The sequence below is a fragment of the Myodes glareolus genome, chromosome 8, assembly GCF_982192425.1.
Source record: "Myodes glareolus chromosome 8, mMyoGla1.1, whole genome shotgun sequence".
Taxonomy (NCBI): domain Eukaryota; kingdom Metazoa; phylum Chordata; class Mammalia; order Rodentia; family Cricetidae; genus Myodes; species Myodes glareolus.
Window position 1 is genome coordinate 8,043,896 of NC_142033.1, and position 22,542 is coordinate 8,066,437.

Consider the following 22,542-nt stretch of genomic DNA (forward strand, 5'->3'; position numbering starts at 1 on the left):
CCTGAGGGTGGGGTGTTTTAGTGACGTACAGCACAATCACTATGAGCAGAACATGATCTGTGTACTCATCAGATAAACTAGATTGGCAATTATGAAGTGATTTTTAAATAATTCAGATTTTTATTTACTCAAACATTATTTACATTTTAACACAATATTTTATGTTGACTGTTTTCTTCTAGTCTACTGGTACACACTTAAAGGAACCAAGCACTTTACACTAGTTACACTAAAATACATCCTTTTTCCCAATAGGCAACTGGCCCTATTATATTGCACAGCTGGCCCTCTACATACAGTTAATCCTATACCCACAAATTCAGGAACCACAGGTACATGGATCAACATGCACACTTATTTTGTTCTTGTCACTATTCCCTAAGCAATAACTATTTACATAGGATTTGATTATGTTAAGTCTTATAATTAACAAGAATGATCTGAAGTGCAAAGGAGGAGCCAGTGGACCACTGAGAAACAGAAGGCGCTCAAGCATGCGGAGTGTTATTCACAGGGCTAGAACCGTGTTCCTGACAGGAGGTTTGACTGTTTCCAATCAGTCTTGAAGCTCTTAGATCTCATTAAGATTTTATTCTAGGGTCACCTGAAATTATAAACGTAGGAAACACTACAGATTTCTTAGCAATAATAATTTGTAGAATGTCTTCTTAAAGAAACGCTCAAGTATGAGCCGACCTGAGAAACGCCTTGCTGATCCCCAAGTTTGCACCTCTCAGAACTGCATTGTACTTTAGACTTATAATTAGCTCCGCTTTAGGGAAACGAGAAGCTCATTGTGTAAAGGAATGGATCTCCACCAAACAAACTACCTGAGGGCAACAATGACTATGGCTGACCATAGTCATCCTTATGGTGACCATAACCACCAGTAAACCACATATTCTGCACTATGCTGAAGCCAACAGCCGGTGTCCAAGGACACCAACAAGTGACACATACTTGCTAGGCTTCATCAACTATACCAGAGATGAATGATTTCCCACAGTTAGGGAATTAAAACGTATCATTTACATTATTTCCTTTGAAAATACCTAAAAAAATGTTTCAGGAACACTTTAGGGATGGTTGTATATTTTAAATCTCAAAATCTTTTCAACTTCAATATTTTGTATCTAATGAACACACCAAAAAAAAAAAAAAACCCCGATAAATTCTTTGGGCTCAGGTAAGACATTAACTAGCTAATTTGACTATTATCTCTTCAAGTACAGGAAAAAGGTGAACGCAGCTATGGAAGACTGTTGATACACACCATGTAAAACTGCAGGCGGTAGTGTTTCTTCACCAAGCTCAGCACGAACATGCAGAAACCTGTTCAAAAACAGAAGACAAGCTGTCGGGTTCTGCACAGAGGACAAGATCCCTGAACACCCCACACCCAAAACCAGTCTCCTGCACTTCATCCGACTACTTCTCCTGCTTTACAGAGAGCAGCCTAAGCAGTCTCCTGAGGGAACAATTGTGAAATCTCCAAAGTGCCAGTTCAATCACTGTCTCCTACATTAATTAAATGAATTAGTCCCTTGCTAATATGGAAGCTGGAAAACATCTCAAATTATCAATTTATCAAGAGCAGGCTGACAGGTTAGTGGTTGAGAGTCTGCCTAGCATGTGGGGGGAAGGGGGTTCCAATGCTTAATCTTCAGCATAGGAAATTCCGCTACATAAAATGTCCATTGATTGAGAGTATTACAGAATGTGTTCAATGTCTATGAAAATTAGTAACTATGGCAGCTAATGCCCATTAAGCATGTTATGTTCCTAACTCCATCTAAGCTTTACGTGTATTAATCCAGTCCTTCCGATACCCTTGACATAGCTGTCCTTCACCATCACCACTTCACTGTAGGCAGAGACTATGCTTGCTTTTCTGGCTGCCCAGACCCAAATAATCACATAGAAACTGTATTAATCACAACACTGTTTGGCCAATGACTGTAGCATATTCCTAGCTAGCTCTTACATCTTAAATTAACCTATTTCTATCAATCTGTGTATCACTAAGAGGCTGTGGCCTACAGGTAAAGTTCCATGCCCTTCTCCTTCGGCAGCTCTCTGACTCTGCCTACTCTCTCTCTAAATCTGTTCAGATTTCTCGCCTGGCTTTGCTAAGTCATTGGCTGAAACAGCTTTATTTGTCAACCAATTACAGCAACACATATGCAGAAGGACATCCCACATCACTTCACAAATGAAGAAAAAGTTTCATTTCTTCACTGAGAATCACAGAAATAAAAGAAATGTTTAAATACTCCTGGCCCTTAAGTCACGCAGTTCTGTGGAAACACAGGGGTCAGGAATAACTTGTAGTGACAAAGACGGACTTGAAGTTTCTCAGATCAGCAGTAGAATTACAGCGAAACATATGCTTTTAAGTCATTTCTCACTTCCCAGTGTCTGACTGCATCACATACATTCACTGCGATGAAGACGTGCTACAGTACCCAACTCAGGGAAGCTCCCCACTCATATACTAACATGATTTGGCTTCAGCTGCCAAGCGTGTGAAAGTCTGGTTTTAGACAGACTGCCTTACGTTTTCCTTCTGTGATGACGAGATTTTGTTTTCTTCATTGAGAATTTCATGTGTGGATGCAGTAGGTATCCTTTCCCCTCTCTGACTCCTCATATCTATGGAAGCCCACATGCAGAAGCCTGGCACTGGAGCCATTTCTACCACACTGCACAGAATCAGTCCCAAATGCACCAAAGACCTCACTCGAAACTACTAGAAGGAGACACAGGCGGCACCTTGGATCGCTGCAGCGAGTGCTCTCTGAAAACAACTTCGTTGGCCTGGGTAGTAAGGCCATGCATTGACAAATGGGACCTCACAGAACTAAAAATCCCAGACAGCATAGGAAAGAACCAGTCAAGGGAAGAGGAAGCCCCAGAGCAGAGAATCTGTGACAGCTCTTTACCTAATGAGGGATTAATACCCAAAATACATAAAAACTCACAAAATAGTCACGAAAAATAAATGACCCAATTAAAAACAGCCAAGGATCTGAATAGATTTCTCAAAAGAAATAAAAACAGCTAATATCTCAAATGTGCTCAAGATCCTTAGAGCAATTAGGAAAATGTAAATTAAAACACTGAGGTTTCATCTTACCTCAACAGAATGGCTAAGATCAAGAAAACAGAACTGGGGGGGATGGTGGTGGCCACACCTTTAGTCCCAGCCCTTGGGAGGCAGAGTTCAAGGTCAGCCTGGTCTATGGAGTTCCAGGACAGTCAGGGCTGTTCCTGGGCTGTAGAGAAACCCTGTCTTGAAAAACTGAAACAAAAAGGAAGAAAGGGAGGGAGGGAGGGAGGGAGGGAGCGAGCGAGGGAGGGAGCGAGCGAGGGAGGGAGCGAGCGAGCGAGGGAGGGAGGGAGGGAGCGAGGGAACGAAGAACAGACAGCTGACAACAAGAGTTGGTGAGGGTGTAGGAAAGGAGAACTGTTTACTGGTAGAGCTGCAAACTGGTGTAGCTGCTGTGGAAATCAATGTGGAAAATTCTCAAAAGGCTAAAATCATATCTACCCTACAACCTGGCTATACCTCTCCCTGGCATACACCCAGGAAGACAGATGCCAGACATTCTCCTATCTAGAGATCCTAGCTCCAATCTTCAGATGTGAGTAGATCATCTGAAGTAGGCACAGAAACCAGGGAAGTAAACAGGGAGGGAGCTCTAGAGAGGGGACCAGGGAGACACAGGTGCCAAGGAGGGGGAGATTCACCTGGGGAGGGATAAGGGACACAGCTACTCAAGAACTAAATGCATCAAGACCACACACTTCTCTGCCTTCAGGAGAAGAGGTGCAAAGTATAGTGATCTGAGTAAAAGTGGTCCCTATAGCCTCATGTATTTGAACACTTAGTCGCCAGAGAATGGAACTGTTTGAAAGGATTAGAAGGATTGGGAAGTGCAGCCTTGTTGGAAGGAGTGTGTCATAGAGGATGGGCTTGGAGTATTCAGTACCACCCTCTCCTTCTCCGCCTGTGAACCATGATCTAGTTCTCAGTTGTTGCCCCAGGGACACGCATGTCACCATGCTCCCCACATGACGATAATGCACGAGGCCTCTGAAACTGTCAGCACGGCCCCAATTAAATGCTCTCTTTTGTAAGTGTAGCCTGGGTCACGGTGTCTCCTCACAGCAATAGAACAGCGACTAAGACATCAAGTTTATCTAAAGCTAAATATTTTTAAAGGAAAGCATCCTTTTAAAAAATAGATATGAAAATCATTATCATTCACAACTACATGGCTATGTGAATATTTTATGCTTAAAACATAAAAAGTGCACATATCCTAATAACTCCAGAGTTAAGATAATTTTTACAATTGGATCCACAGTCATATCTTTTCTTGACTAAAGAATATTTATACAGTTATGTTTTCAATTAAAATCACAGGCTTTATTAGATGATTACAGACACCAGCAGTCACTAAAAAGGTCGGTTAGTTTTTACTAACTTGTCACCTGCAAAAAGGGGCACTTAACTGAGGAACTGCCTCCATCAGACTAGCTTGTAGACATGGCTGTGGGGCATTTTCTTGACTAAGCAGTGAACACAGCAACAGAAAGCACACTAGCACAGGTGCCTAACCCACTCAGCTGTGATGTAACAGCTCTCAATGTAGTTATGTGGAGCTGGACTGGCTGAGCTGGAGGTGCTGATGCAGATATGAGCACCCTGCATCCCATCCCAAGCACTCCCCGGGTAGCAGCAAGAGCCGGGTTCCGACAGACAAAGCCAAGTCTCTATAGCCAAGAATAGCAGCAGATGAGATGGTCGAGCAGGTCGTGAAAAATGAAGGAAAAACTGAGATACTGGAAAAGCCCACAAGACACAATACAGCAGATTTCAGAAAATGAGTTAACAATTTAAAAACATATCAAGCATTTATGACATTCCAGGTACAAGATTTTAAAAAAAGTGAGAATCACGAGCATTACAGAACTCACTGTCCAGCTGAAGAGATGGAAAATGGAAAAATAAGTATTTTTAAATTTTAATATTTGTGATTAAGGACCCAGTACACATGTGGTGTCATCAACTCTGAACCAGCCATGAGGAGGAGCCTGGGTTTGAACACAGAGCTTACCAGCTTCCTCCTCATTCTTTACTTGGTTGCACTACTTGCCAAACCCCAACTTCTGGCATCATCTTAGGTAATTTCAGAGGCACACTGCACTGTGTGGTGGAGTCACACCCTAGACTATGGCTGAGTTGTACACACAAAGGTTAAAGGAATAGGTAGTTCAGACCGATACACAGAGTCACACCCTAGACTATGGCTGAGTTGTGCACACACAGGTTAAAGGAACAGGTAGTTCAGACACCGATACACAGAGTCATGGCAGCTGAATGTGAAGAGAAAAGCTGCCAAAGGAGACTGATCAATTACCTAAGGCTTTAAAAAAAAAAAAACACATGTAACATGTAAGCAAAACAATCCTTTGCTAAGATACTACACACGTGACTGTAGCTGCTGATGTCCTTTGGGGTCAAGCACCCCAAATGTATCAACCCACCATCACAGAACTTGCAGCCATATGCTTGCTCTCATTCCTAAACAGCCCCAACCCAAGTAGCCAAGTCTGGGAGACAGTGCTCTTTTTTTATGCAAATCTTGTCTCTGGAGAAACTTGTACTATTTCTAGTCTTGCTGACTTTTTTCTTTGCTTCTTAGTCAAATTCTCTTTGTGACGAGATTATTTAATATCAGGACAACTTCGAGAGCCTCAGTGAGTTACCTTGTATGACAGGAAGCAAGTCATTGATCTTCATGGCCTCTGATAAGGGGGACAGACCCAGAGATATCTACATCTTTTCCAGTAAAATATAATGTCAATGAAACAGCCTAGGCTGTCTTTGCTTTTTACATCAGCTAGGACATATACTCCAAAGTCCTTTGGTCATGGCAATAAACCAGCATTTCCCAGCGCCCTTTCACACTGTCGTGTGAACGTACAGATAAATAAGCAGCACGGTTCCTATTTCCTGACACCATCTCAAAGTCTAGCTCCAGTCAGACTCATAGCACTGCTGACGACTTAAAGACTCATCAGCACCACAAGCAAAGCAGTGAGGCTGAGGTGACCGCACTCAAAAGCATCCCGTGGATCCACATGTTCTCAGCCGTCTCATCATTCAGCAAACACAAAGGGAAACTCACTGCTGGGCTCAACAGAGGGCTCTAAGGATTGACCAAATGAGAACCACACACATTGAAAGCCACGGAGTTGGACCTAATAGCTCCCTGCTCACTCCAAGCTGCTGCTGCTGCTGCTGCTGCTGCTGCTGCTGCTGTGTGTGTGTGTGTGTGTGTGTGTGTGTGTATGTGTGTGTTTTGCAGGACTATGACAATTGTCTATCTCCTAGGATGACGCGAGAGCTTTCAGATAGTTATGTGGGTAGAAACTGGACAAAATGCAAAAGGCAAATGTTAATTCTTACAACTAGACGTGAATATATAAAGATCTCAATTTGAAAGTATATTTGAAACCAATAGCCAGGGACCCAGAGCAATTTTTCATAGACTGTCATAAAATAGTGGCCGGGCTCCAAGGACCAGCTAACTGCTCACTGTTTAGGTGCTGAGTATAAATCTGAGGCACAGGCTCTGCCTCCTCGCTCCTCTCCCTGCTAACTGCTCCCAACCCATTTCTCACTTGGCCACAGACTTTGCTTTTATCTTCTCTTGATGTGGAAACCCCACGTGGCTTCCCCAGGAGAAGTACTAACCCTTTCGGGGACAAAGACAGCTTCTCAAGACACAGGCAGTTACCAACTCCCTGGGCTTGGACATGCCATCCTCTCAGCTCTGTTCTGGCTCGGCCAGCTGGTCCCAGGATGAACAGAGGCCCGCCTACCCCTCACCTTTCATGGCACCAGACACCTCTTCCCCAAGCTTTCCGAGGTGCTCCGGCCCTCCTCCCCCGAGCAGGGCCTTCTCTTCCTGCTTCCTTCAATTCTGCTTCTGTCAATCCTGCTCATCATGTTTCCGCGTGAACTGGGGCACCCAGCCTCACGGGCTCTACACAGGTGGGGTCAGTCACTGTCCCCCACGCTGGCAGTGCTGCCACACCGAGGACCTGAATGTTTGTTCAAAGAAGAACCAGTGACTTTCAAACGAGCTTTGTGACCACTGTGCCTATTACCATGTGGTGAAATATGTCGGGCAGAAATCACTGGGAAAAACAACCAATGTTTTTTTGTGAGATTCTAAATCTTTCACGTACAGAAAGTCTAGAAAGTCTAAACAGAAACAACAAGAAAATCAATTCGCTGTCTGTCTCTGCTCAACAGACACTATGTGCATCCATGAGCTGCGGACACCAACAGTGGGAAGGACAGAAGGGGCGGCTTCATATATACGGACTTATGCCCGGTCAGACTGTAAGCTGCAATCTGATACAACTACGGATCAGCAGACACTGGCGTGGATTTAGATGTGTTACTATACAACCACCTGAAGCTACATTAACTGGAAGTGATGGGTTATAGAAGAATCGCATTTCATCTGTCTAAGAAAATAGGTGACGGAAGATAGGAACGTAGCGTACAAGCTTGAATACTCTGAAAATTAGAATAACTTCAGCAAGCCCCTGGAGACCGGAAGTAAGGCTCCAAGGCTTCAAAATGATCTTACTGAATACTTCTTTGTTGTTCTGAATGTTTACTATGAAATACAGAGTATATATTTTTTAAACATCCGATCTTTAATGAGACTGTTTTAGAATCTTGGTATGGTTTTCATATTCCCAGCCTCCCATGGAGAGGTACAGACCAGGCCCCAGTCAGCAGTGGGCACAGGTACAGCCTTCCCACACTACTCAGCCTCCACTGACTTTAGGCACTTTGTTAGAAAAGCTGGCTGTCCCGGACAGCCCACAGGACTGAGAAAGCAATGTGCTATGTTTAGACAGGGGAAGAAGTCAAATCAGGCGTTGAGCACGCACGCTCATTTCTATGCGGCCCTGGCAGTCTGCACAAATGCCACCGAAGAAATGAAGATGAAGACCAACTGGAACCAAGAGGATGGAAGCATCACATCGCAAGACTCAACAGCAGGCAACATGGGTAACATCTGAAGTCCTGAGACCACAGAGCTGGCTGACGGTGGTCTCCAAAACCAACACAAAGGTCAGTGGCGGCAAGAGAAGCATCGAGAAAAAGGACTGGTGGCAGGCACGAAGCCCCGTCATGGTGATCAGTCACAGGGCTCCAAGAACTTATGAGCACAAAGCGTTCTCCTCTGCACCATCTCATAGGCCACTATTAGAAGCCCTGCTTCTGCAAGGTGGGATGATGTCCAAAAAGCTGGGAGACCTGGGAAAGAACTGAATCATGAAGGCAGGAGGAGGGGCCCAGGGACCTCCACTAATCACAGTAAAAGACACAGTCTCTGGTTTGTATGGACATCTAAAAACAAAACAAAATGAGAAAACCCAACCAACCAAACACTACCAGCACACGTGGGCCACATGCATGGGTAATATGGATGGCTCCACTAGGTAGGACAGCTGATTCAGTAGGAAAGTAAAGAGTTAAAAATGAATGGAGGGGCTGGAGGGATGGCCTGCGGCTTAAGAACAACGGCTTCTCTTCCAGAGGACCCACATGGTAGCTCACAACTGTTCCTAACCCCAGTTCCAGGGCATCCAGTGCCCTCCTCTTCTGGCCTCCTCAGGCCTCGTATACACATAGTGAACAGACATACATTCAGGCAAAACACTCAGACAAATAAAATGTTTGAAAATATGAATAGAAGTCCGACATTATTTGGCTCTATAGGAAGTCATGGTTTGGATACCAGTTAAGCATCATAAATAATGACTTAAAGGTCTGAGATTGTGGAACGCAAGATGGAATTTAACAAGAAGTCAACATAAAAATAAACAATGCCAAAAGTAAAGGAAGATGAGCGTCACCCTCAGAGAGGGAGCGCTGCAGAGGAGTGGGGCAGGGCGCTGCCCATACTACAAATCTCTGGAAACTGGCTTTTAAAAACTAATAAACAGCAGAAATGACTCATACTTTAATTAACCATTACTATTACTAAGTAATTACAGTAACAGTAACATGAAACAGAGCAAGATTGCAGGTGAATGGCAGAAGGCAGACTGGAGAATCAGCTCTTGCTGAGGAATGTGGGGAATGTGGACCCTCAATCTGAACCCCACTAAAAGTCACCAGAGAAAATAAACAAACAGAAGCCACTACAAAACATTTTCCTGCTAACTTCACTAACATTTTTAAACACCAATAAGGTGCATTCCTATCTTCTGAAGAAAGGTTCCATCTCAAAACTGACTTCAGAGCAAGACACAGCACGGGTGTGCACTGCCTCGCAAGCAGCCCAGGCTCACAGGCTACAGAACTTTAGGGTGACCTCTCTGCAGGGGCCACAATTCTTCCAGCTGCCGAGAATTCAATTACCTACAAATTGAAGGAGTAGGAATATTCTAATGCTTATTTCTAAGAACGCATCTTCTGTAAATACATCATCAATCACTTTGTAAAGATTTATATATTTTACCTTATGTGTACATTTAGCCTGTATGGAAGTGTCTATGCAGAAAAGACTGTACAGCAGTGATCCATGACGAGCACGCTGAGACTCGAACCTGGGTCCCTGGCAAGAGCAGCAAGTGCTCTTAACCACTGAACCTTCTATTCTGCCTCCATTAATAACATTTGGGGTGGGAGTTGAGGACAGGGTTTCTCTGTGTAGCACTGACTGTCCTGGAACTCACTTTGTAGACCAGGCTGGCTTGGCAGTCACAGAGTTCTGCGTCCCAGAATACTGGGATTAAAGTTGTGTGCCACCACACCCAGCTAAAACTTTTAAAATTAAGGGAAGAAATCAGAAAACAGATTGGATAAGAAAGCAGATATAAAACGTGGGAAATCCTTTAGGAGAAGCTTTCCATCCTCTGATAGTCCCCAGACATTCCACATTGGGTTCCACGCCCTAATCTGCAGCAATGAGAAAGGCTCCAGCGTCCTGGAAGCAGGCTTGCACACAAATAACCTCTCCAGTAGACTGCCTGGTTCATCCAGAGAGTGGTTCTCAATCTGTGGGTCGCAACCCCTTTGTCAAACCCTTATCTCCAGAAATACTTATATTACCATTCATAATAGTCGCAAAGTTACAGGATGAAGGAGCAACGATGCAGTTTTATGGAACTGTGGAACTGTGTTAAAGGGCCACAGCATTAGAAAGGTTGAGAACCAAAACTCTAGCCAAAACCTTATTTCCTAGGGACAATTATAAATATATATTTGCAAATTTTTCTCTGCAAATTACGTTTGATTAATACAAACTCTAATAAATTATAAATTGAAAAGAAAAATTTCAGGAACATGGAATGCTATAATTATGGTTTTTTTAAAATTACCACGAGGGAATAAATGCTACTTAAGACCACAATGGAAATGCATGAGAAATAATGTAAAGAGAGCCTGGAACAGAACGCAACAGAAAAAACACAAATGCATTTAAAAACACATGTGGAAATATGCACGCAGGTCAGTGCAGAGCAGCCTCAATTTACCTGCCAGGTAGAGGGCGAAGGATATAAACCTGTGGTAGCGAATGAGGAACTGTAGCTGCTCCTCCCTCTGAACAAACGTAGCAAAGTAATCTGCCACCGTCTCTCCATAGAAGAAGTAGTTCACACACAGGAGAAAGTACCTGCAATTGAAACCCATTAGCTTGGTGTGTCTGAATGCTCTCCCCACCAAATGGGACAGAATTATTCTCTGCATTTTGGTGGCAAAAATCAAATTCAAGTGATTAATTCAAAATAAACTCCACAAAAATGCTGCTTTCTCATTTAAACTTTATTTTAGCCCAATCCAGTCAACAGCAAACAGCAATTCACCAAATACAATTCATGTGTTCATTCAAAATATAGTACCACAGACAACAATGTCAAAATACAACAGACAGATGCTCACATGTCCATGCACACACACATACATACACACAGCACTGAATTGATAATGAACAGGCAGATGTGCACACATCTGTGCACACACACAGCATTGAGTTTATAATAAAAATTAACTCCTGGCTGATTAATGTTCTCATGTTTAATAACTAACCCTGGAGAACACAACCTCACCTCACCAGCTAGTTAAGAGGGGAAGGAGGAAGAGGTGGCTGACCATCTCCCCCAGTGCCCCGCACATAGTTCTGACGTTTTTCTCAGTTCTTCTCAAAGCCCAGAAGGGTTCCAATCGAGTAATGATTCTTCATATTTTGATTTGGTGTGTGTGTGTGTGTGTGTGTGTGTGTGTGTGTGTGTGTTTCCCATATATTTTGTTAGAATGGAGAAAAGTACTAGGAGAAAATGACCTCTTCTAATATCAACACCCACTCCACCACTTTCCCCATCTCCAGGATCTTACGATACAGCTCAGGCTGGCCTTGACCTCATGGTCCTCCTGCCTCAGACAAAGGGCAATTGAACAAGTTGTTGTGGCTTGGATCCCAGAAGCAGGGTCACAGGCCTGAGTCAGCACACTCAGGTAGGAACTATTTAGAATAGTTTTAGCCCAGAGGTGAGAAGCAGCTGTTTGAGGAAGGCAGTGGCTTCAGAGAAGATGTTAACGGAACAGATTCCTTCCAGGCACAACCGCGGAGCCTGACTAGAATCTAGTAGAGTGCCGTGTTTCCTACTCCAATCTTGGCAGGGATGAGTGCCTGACATGTTAAAAAAAAAATAAGTAAAGCAAAGCTTTACACACACATACACACACACACACATCAAATATTTGATATTCTCTGATCAACTGGGAAAAAAGAGAGTTTTTCATAAAATTATGATCAGGAAGGAAATAAAATGATCTATTAATCATTTAGTAGATGTCATTACAAAGACTAAAATGAAAGTTTGAGGAACGTTGTGCTGGAGGAGGAACAAAGGTTATTTTCTTCTTTATAAATTCAGTTACAGACTCTTCCCTGTCCACCCCTCCCCCAAGCCTGCCCTAGTGTCTGTGAGGTCCTTGGCCCAGGAACAGGAACAGGTCCTGCGCCTTCACTGAGGCTGCCCACTCAGAGGGAACCTTCATCTGGCGATGGATGGAGATAGAGACAGAGACCCACATTGGAGCACTGGGCTGAGCTCCCAAGGTCCAAATGAGGAGCAGAAGGAGGGAGAACGTGAGCAAGGAAGTCAGGACTACGAGGGGTGCATCCACCCACTGAGACGGTGGAACTGATCTAAAGGGAGCTCACCAAGGCCAGCTGGACTGGGACTGATGGAGCATGTGATCAAACCAGACTCTCTGAATGTGGCTGTCAATGAAGGCTGACTGAGAAGCCAAGGACAATGGCACTGGGTTTTTATTCTACTGCATTAGATCAGTCCCACCTGGACTGACTTTGTGGGAGCCTGGTTTGTTTGGATGCTCACCTTTATAGACCTGGATGGAGGGGGGGGACCTTGGACTTCCCACGGGGCAGGGAACCCTAACTGCTGTTAGGACTAGAGAGGGAGGGGTGTGGGGAGGGGGAGGGAAAAGGGAGGCGGGGAGGAGGTAGAAATTTTTAATAAATAAATTAAAAATAATAATAAATAAATTCAGTTACAGCATGTTTCTCTTTCTAAAAATCATCCTGTAATTTAAAACGTTAGAGATGAATTCAATTTCCCTATTCAGAGCGGTGTGGCAGTCACTCACCAACTCAGGGTTCTGAACCACGGGAGGTCATAGGAGTGATAGACTCTGTACCCAATGGTGATGATCTCGTGGAAGCATTTCACTTGGATGCCCAGAACCTAGGAGTAAAACAACAGGGTCACATGATATTCAGTGTTTCTATCCGTGCTGTGTAACTTAAAGCAACATCTTGCCATGTGTATTTTAGAAAGTCTTAATCTACCTATTTCTAATTACTCTAAATGGCAATAGCAAAGAGGCGATATTCGCTCTTTCAAGGGAAGTGATGCCGATCGGAGCAGCAAATGGATATTTAAAACAAAGGTCTGAGATCTTCCCAAGAATAGCCAGGGGTAGCGAGTCCTTGGGGAAGTTTCTTATTATTATTTATTGGCACGTATTCGCCATTTCTCGAGATGGATAATCTTTTCTGAGACAGGTCTCAGGACAGACTGGCCTCTCACTCCCTTCTCAGCTCCTCAGCCTCCTGTGTTGCAGGTACCGCATGGCCAGCTCTGGTTTTTCCACTTCCGTCTCTTAGATTACAATGGGAAAAAGTTGACCGAGGGGAGTCTGCTTGGGCGTATGTATCTTTAATCACACGCTACAACACTTACAAAGATGGTGGCATGGACTTTTAATCTTACTTAGCACACAGGAGGCAGAGGCAGCAGATCTCTGTGAGTTCAGAGTTCTCTCCATCTCTACATAAGTGACTTCTAGACCAGCCACAGCCAAATAGTGAGACTCTACCTTAAAAAAAAATAAAAAATAAAAGGTGATGTCCAGGACAAACAATGGCAGCATGGTCTACAGCCAGCAACAGCTCTGGTGAGTCTGGGCAGCGTCACCGGCATGTTCACACAGACAACAAAGCTGGTGGAGCTCTGCCTGCAAGGTGTCCTTGTGTTCAGGAGCTGAGGTTCTGCTCACAGCCCTTCCCAGTGATAAACCCAGGGATCAAGGTGAGGCTGCTGTAATGGTCTGTCCTGACCCTTTAAGAGATAAGCCCCGCCTACTCCCTCCCCACTCTCCTCACCCCCAACCCCCATTCACCACATAAGCAACAGGATCTTTCTTTCACTTCTAGCTTGAGTCCTTTCCTTTCAGTCTCTCTCCCAAAAAGGTAGCTTCTGCCACTCTCCCTTCTCCCCATTTCTCCCCTTCCCCCCACTCTCTGCCTCTCTCTCTGCTCTTCTCCCCTTCCCCTCTTCCCCTGTTTCCCCTCTATAACCCACTAAATAAATACCCACGTTCTCTGCATGGTGTGCCTAACAGATCTCTGTCTCTCACCCACTGTGTGTTTCCCTGCCTGGGACTGGCTGCTGTGGCCCAGTGTGGTCTCGTGCCTGCTGCCCACTACTGCCACTACTCGGGGACCCATGGTATTTTATTTTTACCATAACATTTGGTACTCCTGACTTGGCCAGGCTCTCTCCACATTCGTTCCTTGCCCACAGGCGGGCCAGCCGAGGACACATGGAACCCTGGGCTCTGGAACCAGTTTCTTTGCAATAGTTCTACACTGTATCTGCCTAAACACTGACCTCTCTGCCCACACCAGCGGCTTCAGTGGTGACTTTTCCCCTTCCAGTCAGCCAACCACAGCTTTCACTGCTGAGGTTGAAGCATTCATTGACATTCATCTCTGGTTGCTTTCCATAGCTAAAAACGTGCCCGGACTAACCAGATTGGTCCTCCCACACTAGCACTGCACACGCTGTGTGGTGCATTCGTCCCTTGGATTTTTCTTTTTCATTTCTTTTGGACCACTCATAAGTAATCCCGCTGTGAGAGACTGCTCAGAGCGGCCTATTGCCTCTGGCTGCTGAGTAAACTGGACGGGAGCCAGTCAGGCTTTAACACCTGCCTGTAGAGAGGAGACGTCCTCCTATAGGCCCTGCGGTGTTTCTTTGCTGTTTTCGTGGGTTTTCACATTTTCGGCTATAGTATAAACCCTCAAACAATCAGCCACCCACCTGTGAACGCTCTGCTGGTGTCCCACCAGCTCTGCTTTTCCTCAAACTATCCCTGCCACCACTACCACTTGTCCTGCAGAAACCGACCCACTAGGCAGCTGTTTTCACTTCTAGCCATTGCTCCCCACAGTGGATTGTGGCATGGCGGCTCAGCAACAGGGTGGATCATGCCTCTAGGTCTCTCTTCCATACAACATGTGACTGCCGCCATTTTGATTGAGGTCAGGTGACTTTATTGCCATCTTAACTGAGGTCAGGTGACTACCACCATCTTAACTGAGAGACAGGTCAGGTGACCAAGTTACCAAGTTCTACCAGCTTTACTGAGGTATTCCCTGCCTGTTTCCCCAGTGTTAACTGTTACATGGGTGACCTTACCATCATCTTAACTGAGGTCAGGTAACTTTGCTGCCATCTTAACTGAAAACCAGGTCAGGTGACCAAGTCCCGCCATCTTTACTGAGGTATTCCCTACCTGGTTCCCCGGTACTGACTCTGTTGCACGTGCGTTTTGTGCAGTGGCATGCCTTTGGCAGAGCCCACCAAAGCATCCACTTTGCCCAATTCCTGTTCACTGTGTGTGTGTGTGTGTGTGTGTGTGCATACATGTATCTTAAGTGTACCTATGTTTACCGTTAAATGTTATAATTTTCTATTCATTGTATCTCATTCTAGACTACAAAATAATAAGCCTCATGTTTTAAACAGGTATGTACTTTTAAGTCTCTTAATCCAACCCCGATTTAAAACATATTAAGCTGTTCTCTACTATTGTCAGTTCTGCCGTTAACCTTCTATTGCAAGCAATTTTTTCTTCTTTTTGTCTTTTTACAAGTATAAATGTTACCTGTTAAGTTGAGAGCCAGCACAGTCAAGCTCAGACCCAGCCCTCCAGGAAGATTCTAGACTGTAGTTATGACTTATCTATACCCAGTAAACAACCCTCATCTGCTTAGAGATCTGAGGAATATGGCATTTAAATGCTTAATTATTAAAAAAAAACTTTTCATAACAAAAAGAGACAGGTTGGCTCCTAGCAGCAGCACTCTACTTCCTCCAAAGAAGACAGAAGACAAATGGGCACACAATAATGTCCATCCACAATTTGCTTCAACTGCCAAGCACTGACCATTGGGCTAAACTGCCTTTCATCTAAACTGAAGATCTCCAGACGTGGACAGATGGCTGGAATCGACAGCCTAGCTGCTCAGGTCAAGTTAGGCCTGTCTTCCTACAGATTTCTTAGCCCACAGCATCTTCTGGAGCCTGGCAGGCCCTGCACTAAACAACAAAAGAAAAATACGACCCTCAGCGACCATGGAGAACCCTGAAGAGGGGCTCTAGGTGTCAACCAAGTAAGTTATTCTGTAGTTTTTTAATCAATAACTCAAGTAAAACTTTTTCCTTCCAAAGATCTCTGATGCAGTTTGACAGTTGAGAGGTTTTGTTAGTTTAAAAGGACAACCTCACCAAATTTCAGTAAAACACAAATACAAGTTATTAAGGTGTGTACCTGCAAGTTATAAAGGTGTGAGGACAAATACAAGTTATCAAAACTCTCTCATGCTGCCTTCCCTAGTCTTAAAAATACTTTTCTTTGTGTAAAAAACATGTCATAATCATTCTGTTGCTGTTTAAATTTTCATAAACCCAAAGAATTCTTGTGAGTTCCAGGGAGTTGAATTGGAGGATCCACCTTAACAGGTCAGATATACCCCTTTCAATTCCCTAGTCCTAAATTTTTTCTCCAAAACTTAACTTTGTCCTCTGCTGCGCTTTAAACAGGTGTAAGAGACACCAGACATTTCCATACCACAAACACCGGACAGGAGCAAAGAGACCAGCTATGCCAGGATGTGACCAGCACCCAGCTTTCTCAGGTCCCCCTTCCAAGATGCCCACAAATAAGCAGGAAGTAGTCTTGAGAATCCGCCAATCCAATTCCTTTAACCTGTTGTGCCTAACCTCCTGCCTTTTCTTATAAAAAAGAGATATGAATGTAATGGTCCACCCTGTCCCATTAAGATATAAGCCTTGCCCCACCCACTCCTCCCCTCCCCCATTCACTGCTTGAGGCAGGCAGATCTTCCTTCCTCCTTGCAGTCAGGGACTCTTGTCTCTCTCCCTAAGAGGTAGCTGCTGCCATGGCTCCTCTCCCCTTCCCTTCCATAATTTTTTTACTTAAATCATAACAGCTGCAACATCTCACTCAGGCGTGGCCAATTCCAAGACTCAAACAGCACAGTGAGAACCTCTGAGCCAGAAGGGAGTCTTGGTGAACACAATGGATTCTTTTTCTTCCTTTAAACACCACACCCAAGGGCTTGTCATTAATAATCTTGGACAAAAAAAAAAACATGAGACTTTTATAAGTTTAAAGAGTTTACAAATCAAAGACTATAACAGACCAATTTGTAGCTTAGAATCTAAAACACTACTGTTTGGTCTTTCATTGAAAAAGGTTTCAGCATCTCTTGGGGTCGGGGTGAATGAGCCAGTGATAAAACGACACACGGCACAAGCATGAAGACCTAGGTTGACAGACATGACGTTCCAAACCTGGCACTGGGGAAGGGATGGGGCAGACAGCAGGCACATCCCAGGGCTCAGGGGTCAGAGAGAGGCCTGAGCATGAAGCTCCAGGCTCAATGAGAGATCTCTTTGGAGAAAGAGAAGGTGCAGAGACAGACAGACCCTCAACAGCAACCTTCCACCTCCAGGATGTACATGCATGGGAAAGTGCATGCACACACACAAACATGCACACACAGGGGTGGGGGAGAGAAGGATTTCTATAAACTAGCCTTCTCAAACCTGCCATTCAGGGATTTTTAAGCAATCTTGTCACCAAATGTAATTTTTTAAAGTATATGTCCAGTCATATACTTTAAAATATTAAGTGTTCCCTTTAGCCACATAATAAAGAAATATTATATCAAAGAACAGGAAAGTAAAGAAAGACTGGAGGCAAAAGTCATTAGTGTATTATAAAACAAAGGATATTTAAAGGTCATTCTTCAAATAATCTTTGTGTAAGTATGAAATAAAAGGTTTTTTTCTCAAAAAATAATCACAGAATGGGGACAAAGTTCAATGTGAAGACAAAATGGCAAACCGTACTATTTACAGAACAAAGAGCTGTTAGAATATCACGTGCAGTGATGCGATCTCATGAACACACCCACGCAGCACTGAACACAGCATTGAACGGACAGGAGGAAAAGGGGGCTTTATTCAGCAGCCATGTGATCTGTGTGATTATCATTACAGCTGGCAAGGAGGCTACAGAATGTCTGGGACAACCAAAACTAAGGAATTCAAAGTGCTAGAGATAAGAATCTTTAAAATGTCTTTATAGTTTTAAGAACCAGGGATTATGCAGAAATTGATACATCGTGCTACTGACACTGGTAGTGATAAACACTGAAAGAATTTCCCTGGCCCAATTAATGTGTTAGGAGCTTAAAAACAAGAACCAGTTCTTTAGCAACCACTGAGGAGTCCTGGAAGTGATTTGGGACATTCGCTCTCAGAGAGTCTGTAAAGAAGCATGTAACTCTAAAGCCATGTGGAAACAACCACACACACACACACACACACACACACACACACACACACACACACACAACACACACGGGCAGTGGCAGCACCTGGTGTGGGAGAATTATCTGTATTCTGTCAATCATGTATTTTAATAAAACGCTGATTGGTCAGGCAGGAAGTATAGGCAGGTCAACCAGACAGGAAGTAGAGGCGGGGTGATGAGAATAGGAGTATTCCAGGAAGGAGGAAGTCCCTCCGCCATTCCTTCCCAAGCCACCAAAGAGGCAACATGTGAGGTGCCACGCTGAGAAAGGTACTGAGCCATGTGGCTAACATAGATAATGATAATGAATTAATATAAGTTACAAGGACTAATAAGAAGCCAGAGCTAAGGGCCAATCAGTTTATAACTTATAGAGATCTCTGTGTGATTGATTTTTCTCTGGGACTTGCCGGCTGTGGGGTATCAGGCAGGAACAGATACCCCAACAAGCCAGCCCCTCATGTTACAAGCACCAAACAGAAACAGATGACCAATGCATGCTAGGCTGACTAAGTAACTCAGAGATGTCAGAATGCACAGATATGGGTGTGAACAGAGTGCAAACCAGCAGAGAGTGTTGCGGGGGACACGTGGAGACTAGATTAATTGAAGCTGGAAACTAGGAATGTGCCATCTGACAAAAACAACATAGAAAGAATTTATTCCAAAGGTCTTAGAGTTCAGCGATTTGGGGATCTATGGTGACACAGAACGTGGAGCGGGAGGGCACCATGAAACAAGCTGTTCTGTCCAGGAGGCACAGAGTGAGCCGGAAAAGAGACAAGAGCCTCTCTGCTCTGGACTACCTTCTCCCGTTGGTCCACCTTTGGAAGTTGCCACACCTCTGAAAAGTCCATCAGATGGGACCCTGACTAGATGAGACCCCTCTCAGTGATTAGATCCAGGTGGGAAGCAAGCCTTCGACTTAGCCTTTTTGGGCAACACCATCAGAGGGCTAAGGTGAGGAGGGAACACAGAGCAGAAAGGAAAGCCTGGAACAGCAGATTTACACAGGACGGCTGGGGGACAGAACATAGGATTTTGACATGTTGAGTGTCAGCTGTGTGTTATGCAAATAAAGATGCCTATTTTTACTTTAGGAATCTATTTTAAGAAAATAATGATTTATGAAATCATAACTTACTTGTGCTCCAGTATGTTCAAAATTAAAGATGTTCTTATTAAAGAATCAGAACATAACCTGAATATTTTAAAAAAAATAGCACAGCAATTTAAATAACACGATGCTTCACATTCCATTAGACAGCAGGAAAGGTAAAGAAATCTTAAGTATTTAAGACAGTTCGATGATTCTCTTTTAAAAATCAGGATCCAGTTGAGCATGGTGCACACTACAATCCCTGCCCTGCAGAGGCTGAAGCAGCAAGTATGCAAGTCTGAGGCCAGTTTGGCCTTCATGAGCAAGTTCAAGGTCGGTCTGGCCTCCACGAGCAAGTTCAAGGTCAGCCTGGCCAACAATGAGCAAGTCTGAGGCCAGCTTGGCCTCCACGAGCAAATTCAAGGTCAGCCTGGCCAACAATGAGCAAGTCTGAGGCCAGCCTGGACAATAAAGCGAGAGCAACTAAAAGTGCTCTGAATTTTGTCAAGGAAATGTAATCTGGCCCTTCCTGGGGGCATCACCCCCTGACTTCCTATGCTGATGAAATTTTTTATTGTGATTAATTTAAATTTCAAATGTATTTTTAATAAAAGGAAAACCACACCGTGCTGCTGATAATCATATCTACTCTCAACAGGACACGGTGATAGACAGGAAGATGAGTTAGGGGCATTCGTCCTCTCCGGCAGGCAGAAGAGGAATGTGAGAAAACGGAAGAGGCTGTATGGACCAAGATGAGAGGAGGAAAGCAGCAGAGTGAAAGGGAGAGTCCAGCACCAGCACAGCTACCCGGTGCACACGTATGTCCTGGGAGGGCAGGGGCCACAGTGGGAGCAGCTGCCTGGTGCACACGTATGTCCCGGGAGGGCAGGGGCCACAGTGGGAGCAGCTGCCTGGTGCACATGTATGTCCCGGGAGGCTAGGGGCCATAGTGGGAGCAGTGGGTACAGCTACCCAGTGCATACATATATCCAGGGAAGACAGGGGCCACAGTGGGAGCGGTGGGCACAGCTGCCTGGTGCACACTTATGTCCTGAGAGGGCAGGAACCATAAGTGGTAGCAGCGGTGCCTGGCCAGGGGAATGAGCAGTTTTATCTACAGAGGTTGTCACCTTCTCAACTTATCCTTACATAGTAATAATGAAGGATACTGTGTGCGCCCCTGGATGTGTGTGCACATCCTGTGTGAATGGTCGTCACTATCCACTGCTAAGCCATGCCTAGATAATTGGAAACACCTGGTAAATCTGTTGAGCGAATGGATTTCTCCTGGCTCCCACAACTGAGGCGGACATTGAGTGAGGAATGCCTCCACACCCAGCCCCTCTCCCTACCTCCACGATTCCTATTTAACCTTCAGGTGGACACTCATGTGTTGCACAATGCTCCAGAATGTCTGCCAACTCCTTTTCTGCTCTGACAGTGCAAGTCTTCATTTAAAATACGCAGTCTGTACTGAGGAGTGGCTAATCCGTTCTTTACACTGTAAACAGCAAGCACCGTGAAAACAGACTGGTGTGCTCTTCTGAGCACCAGCATTAACACACCCCGGAGCTTCGGTAATGCTTGCGACGCACTAGTCACCTTGAAGCATTTATGAAATGAATGAAGTCAGAGCTTAATTTATCTGTTTGCCCTCATGACTTGTTTGGCTTCCGATACACATCTAAATCTCCCAGGAGGGCATGTACTCAACTCACCAGTCTCATCCCTAAGGGTTACACACAGACCAGCTTGGACCCCATGCAGGCGGTACCACCTTCTCTCATTAGCTCCTCCCTTGATTGACACTGGGGTAGCCACCTTGAAGTCCACCTTGCTTTCTCTGGGTAATCTTCAGAATCAAGCTTAGGCACCATCTCTCTGTAAGCCTTTGCTAACCCTGTTTCAGAGCAGACGGCATGTTTCTCTACCCCTGTGCTGAGACATGGCCTGTCACGAGACTTACACTACTGAGTCCTCTGAGTGCTTCTGTTGTCACTCTAAGCTCTATGAAGTCAGGGACCGAGTCAGCTATAAGTATTTGGAAGTGCTATATGCATTTCCGTCACACCTAATGTTCTGCACAATACTGGATACGTAGGTATCTATGTATTAATGCACGCCCACTTGGTCTCTGCTGCATGAGCACACTGAGGGGCCACTGTGCAAACAAAAGATTCATCTAGATCATTCATCAATTCACAGATTCATCTAGATAATTTCATGAAATAGAAACTGCTGAAAGGAGCTGAATTTGCCGTCATCAAGTCGTGGTTACCTCTTTATGATGATATGTCGAACAACTTCAATGATATGCAACTATTGAAAATTCAAGGCACTTAGGCTGGTGCCAACCACTTACCAGGAGCATCAGCATGAAGGACCCCATATAGATGATCAGGAAAAACAAGGAGATCATGGTCAGAGTGAGGATGCCTCGGATCCACCAGTTCTTCCATCTACGGAGAAGTCCATAAAGTCGGGATTTAATAACATGATTTCAAACTTTTGGTATGTGTGGTTTCAACACAATTCCCAGAACCGGGAATTTCTCCTAACTGTTCTTTAAGAATACCTTATTTCAGCCAGACAGGTGGTGGCACACACCTTTAATCCCAGCACTTGGGAGGCAGAGATAGGTGAATCTCTGTGAGTTCAAGGTCAGCCTGGTCTACAAGAGGACAGGCTCCAAAGACACAGAGAAACCCTGTCTTGAAAAAACAAAAAACAAAAACAAAAACAAAAAATGAAAGAAAAAACAAACAAAAAAAGACTACCTTATCTTATATAATGGCGGCAACAGCTAATACTCTACACTGTGTTAGCTAAAGAGAGAAAGGGGCTGTCATTAAGTAAAAGTCAGGGAGTCGCAAGGACAGAGAGCAGGGCGTCAGCCTGGATGTGGGAATGGGACTTCCCCATGGGTTTTGTGAGGGAGCAGCCTGAGGTGAGTCTTGGAAAGGAGACGCTTGGGCTCCCAGAGTCGTATAAACAATGTCTCGCTAAGAATGTGTCACTGCCAGCAGAGTTTGTTTCTCAGGGCGGAGCACCCCAGCAACAAGGAGGGGCTGGCTCCTGGTACGCTGCCGCCGAGGGCTGGTCTGAAGTGCTGGCTCCTGGTACGCCGAGGGCTGGGCCCCCTCAGACCTCTGCTTCAAGGCCAAAGCACCCAGCAACC

At 44.7% G+C, this 22,542-nt stretch overlaps 1 protein-coding gene across 1 annotated transcript in view; it reads right to left on the minus strand.

Annotated features, from left to right (window-relative positions):
- Cds1 (CDP-diacylglycerol synthase 1) overlaps window positions 1-22,542 on the minus strand; it is a 72,182-nt gene that overhangs the window by 17,119 nt on the left and 32,521 nt on the right. Inside the window, exons 3-6 of the mRNA XM_085691579.2 lie at window positions 21,727-21,823; window positions 12,719-12,816; window positions 10,582-10,721; window positions 1,274-1,332 (exon numbers count right to left, since the gene is read on the minus strand). Of these exons, the coding sequence (XP_085547705.1) occupies window positions 1,274-1,332; window positions 10,582-10,721; window positions 12,719-12,816; window positions 21,727-21,823 (394 nt within the window). The remainder of the gene's footprint in view (window positions 1-1,273; window positions 1,333-10,581; window positions 10,722-12,718; window positions 12,817-21,726; window positions 21,824-22,542) is intronic.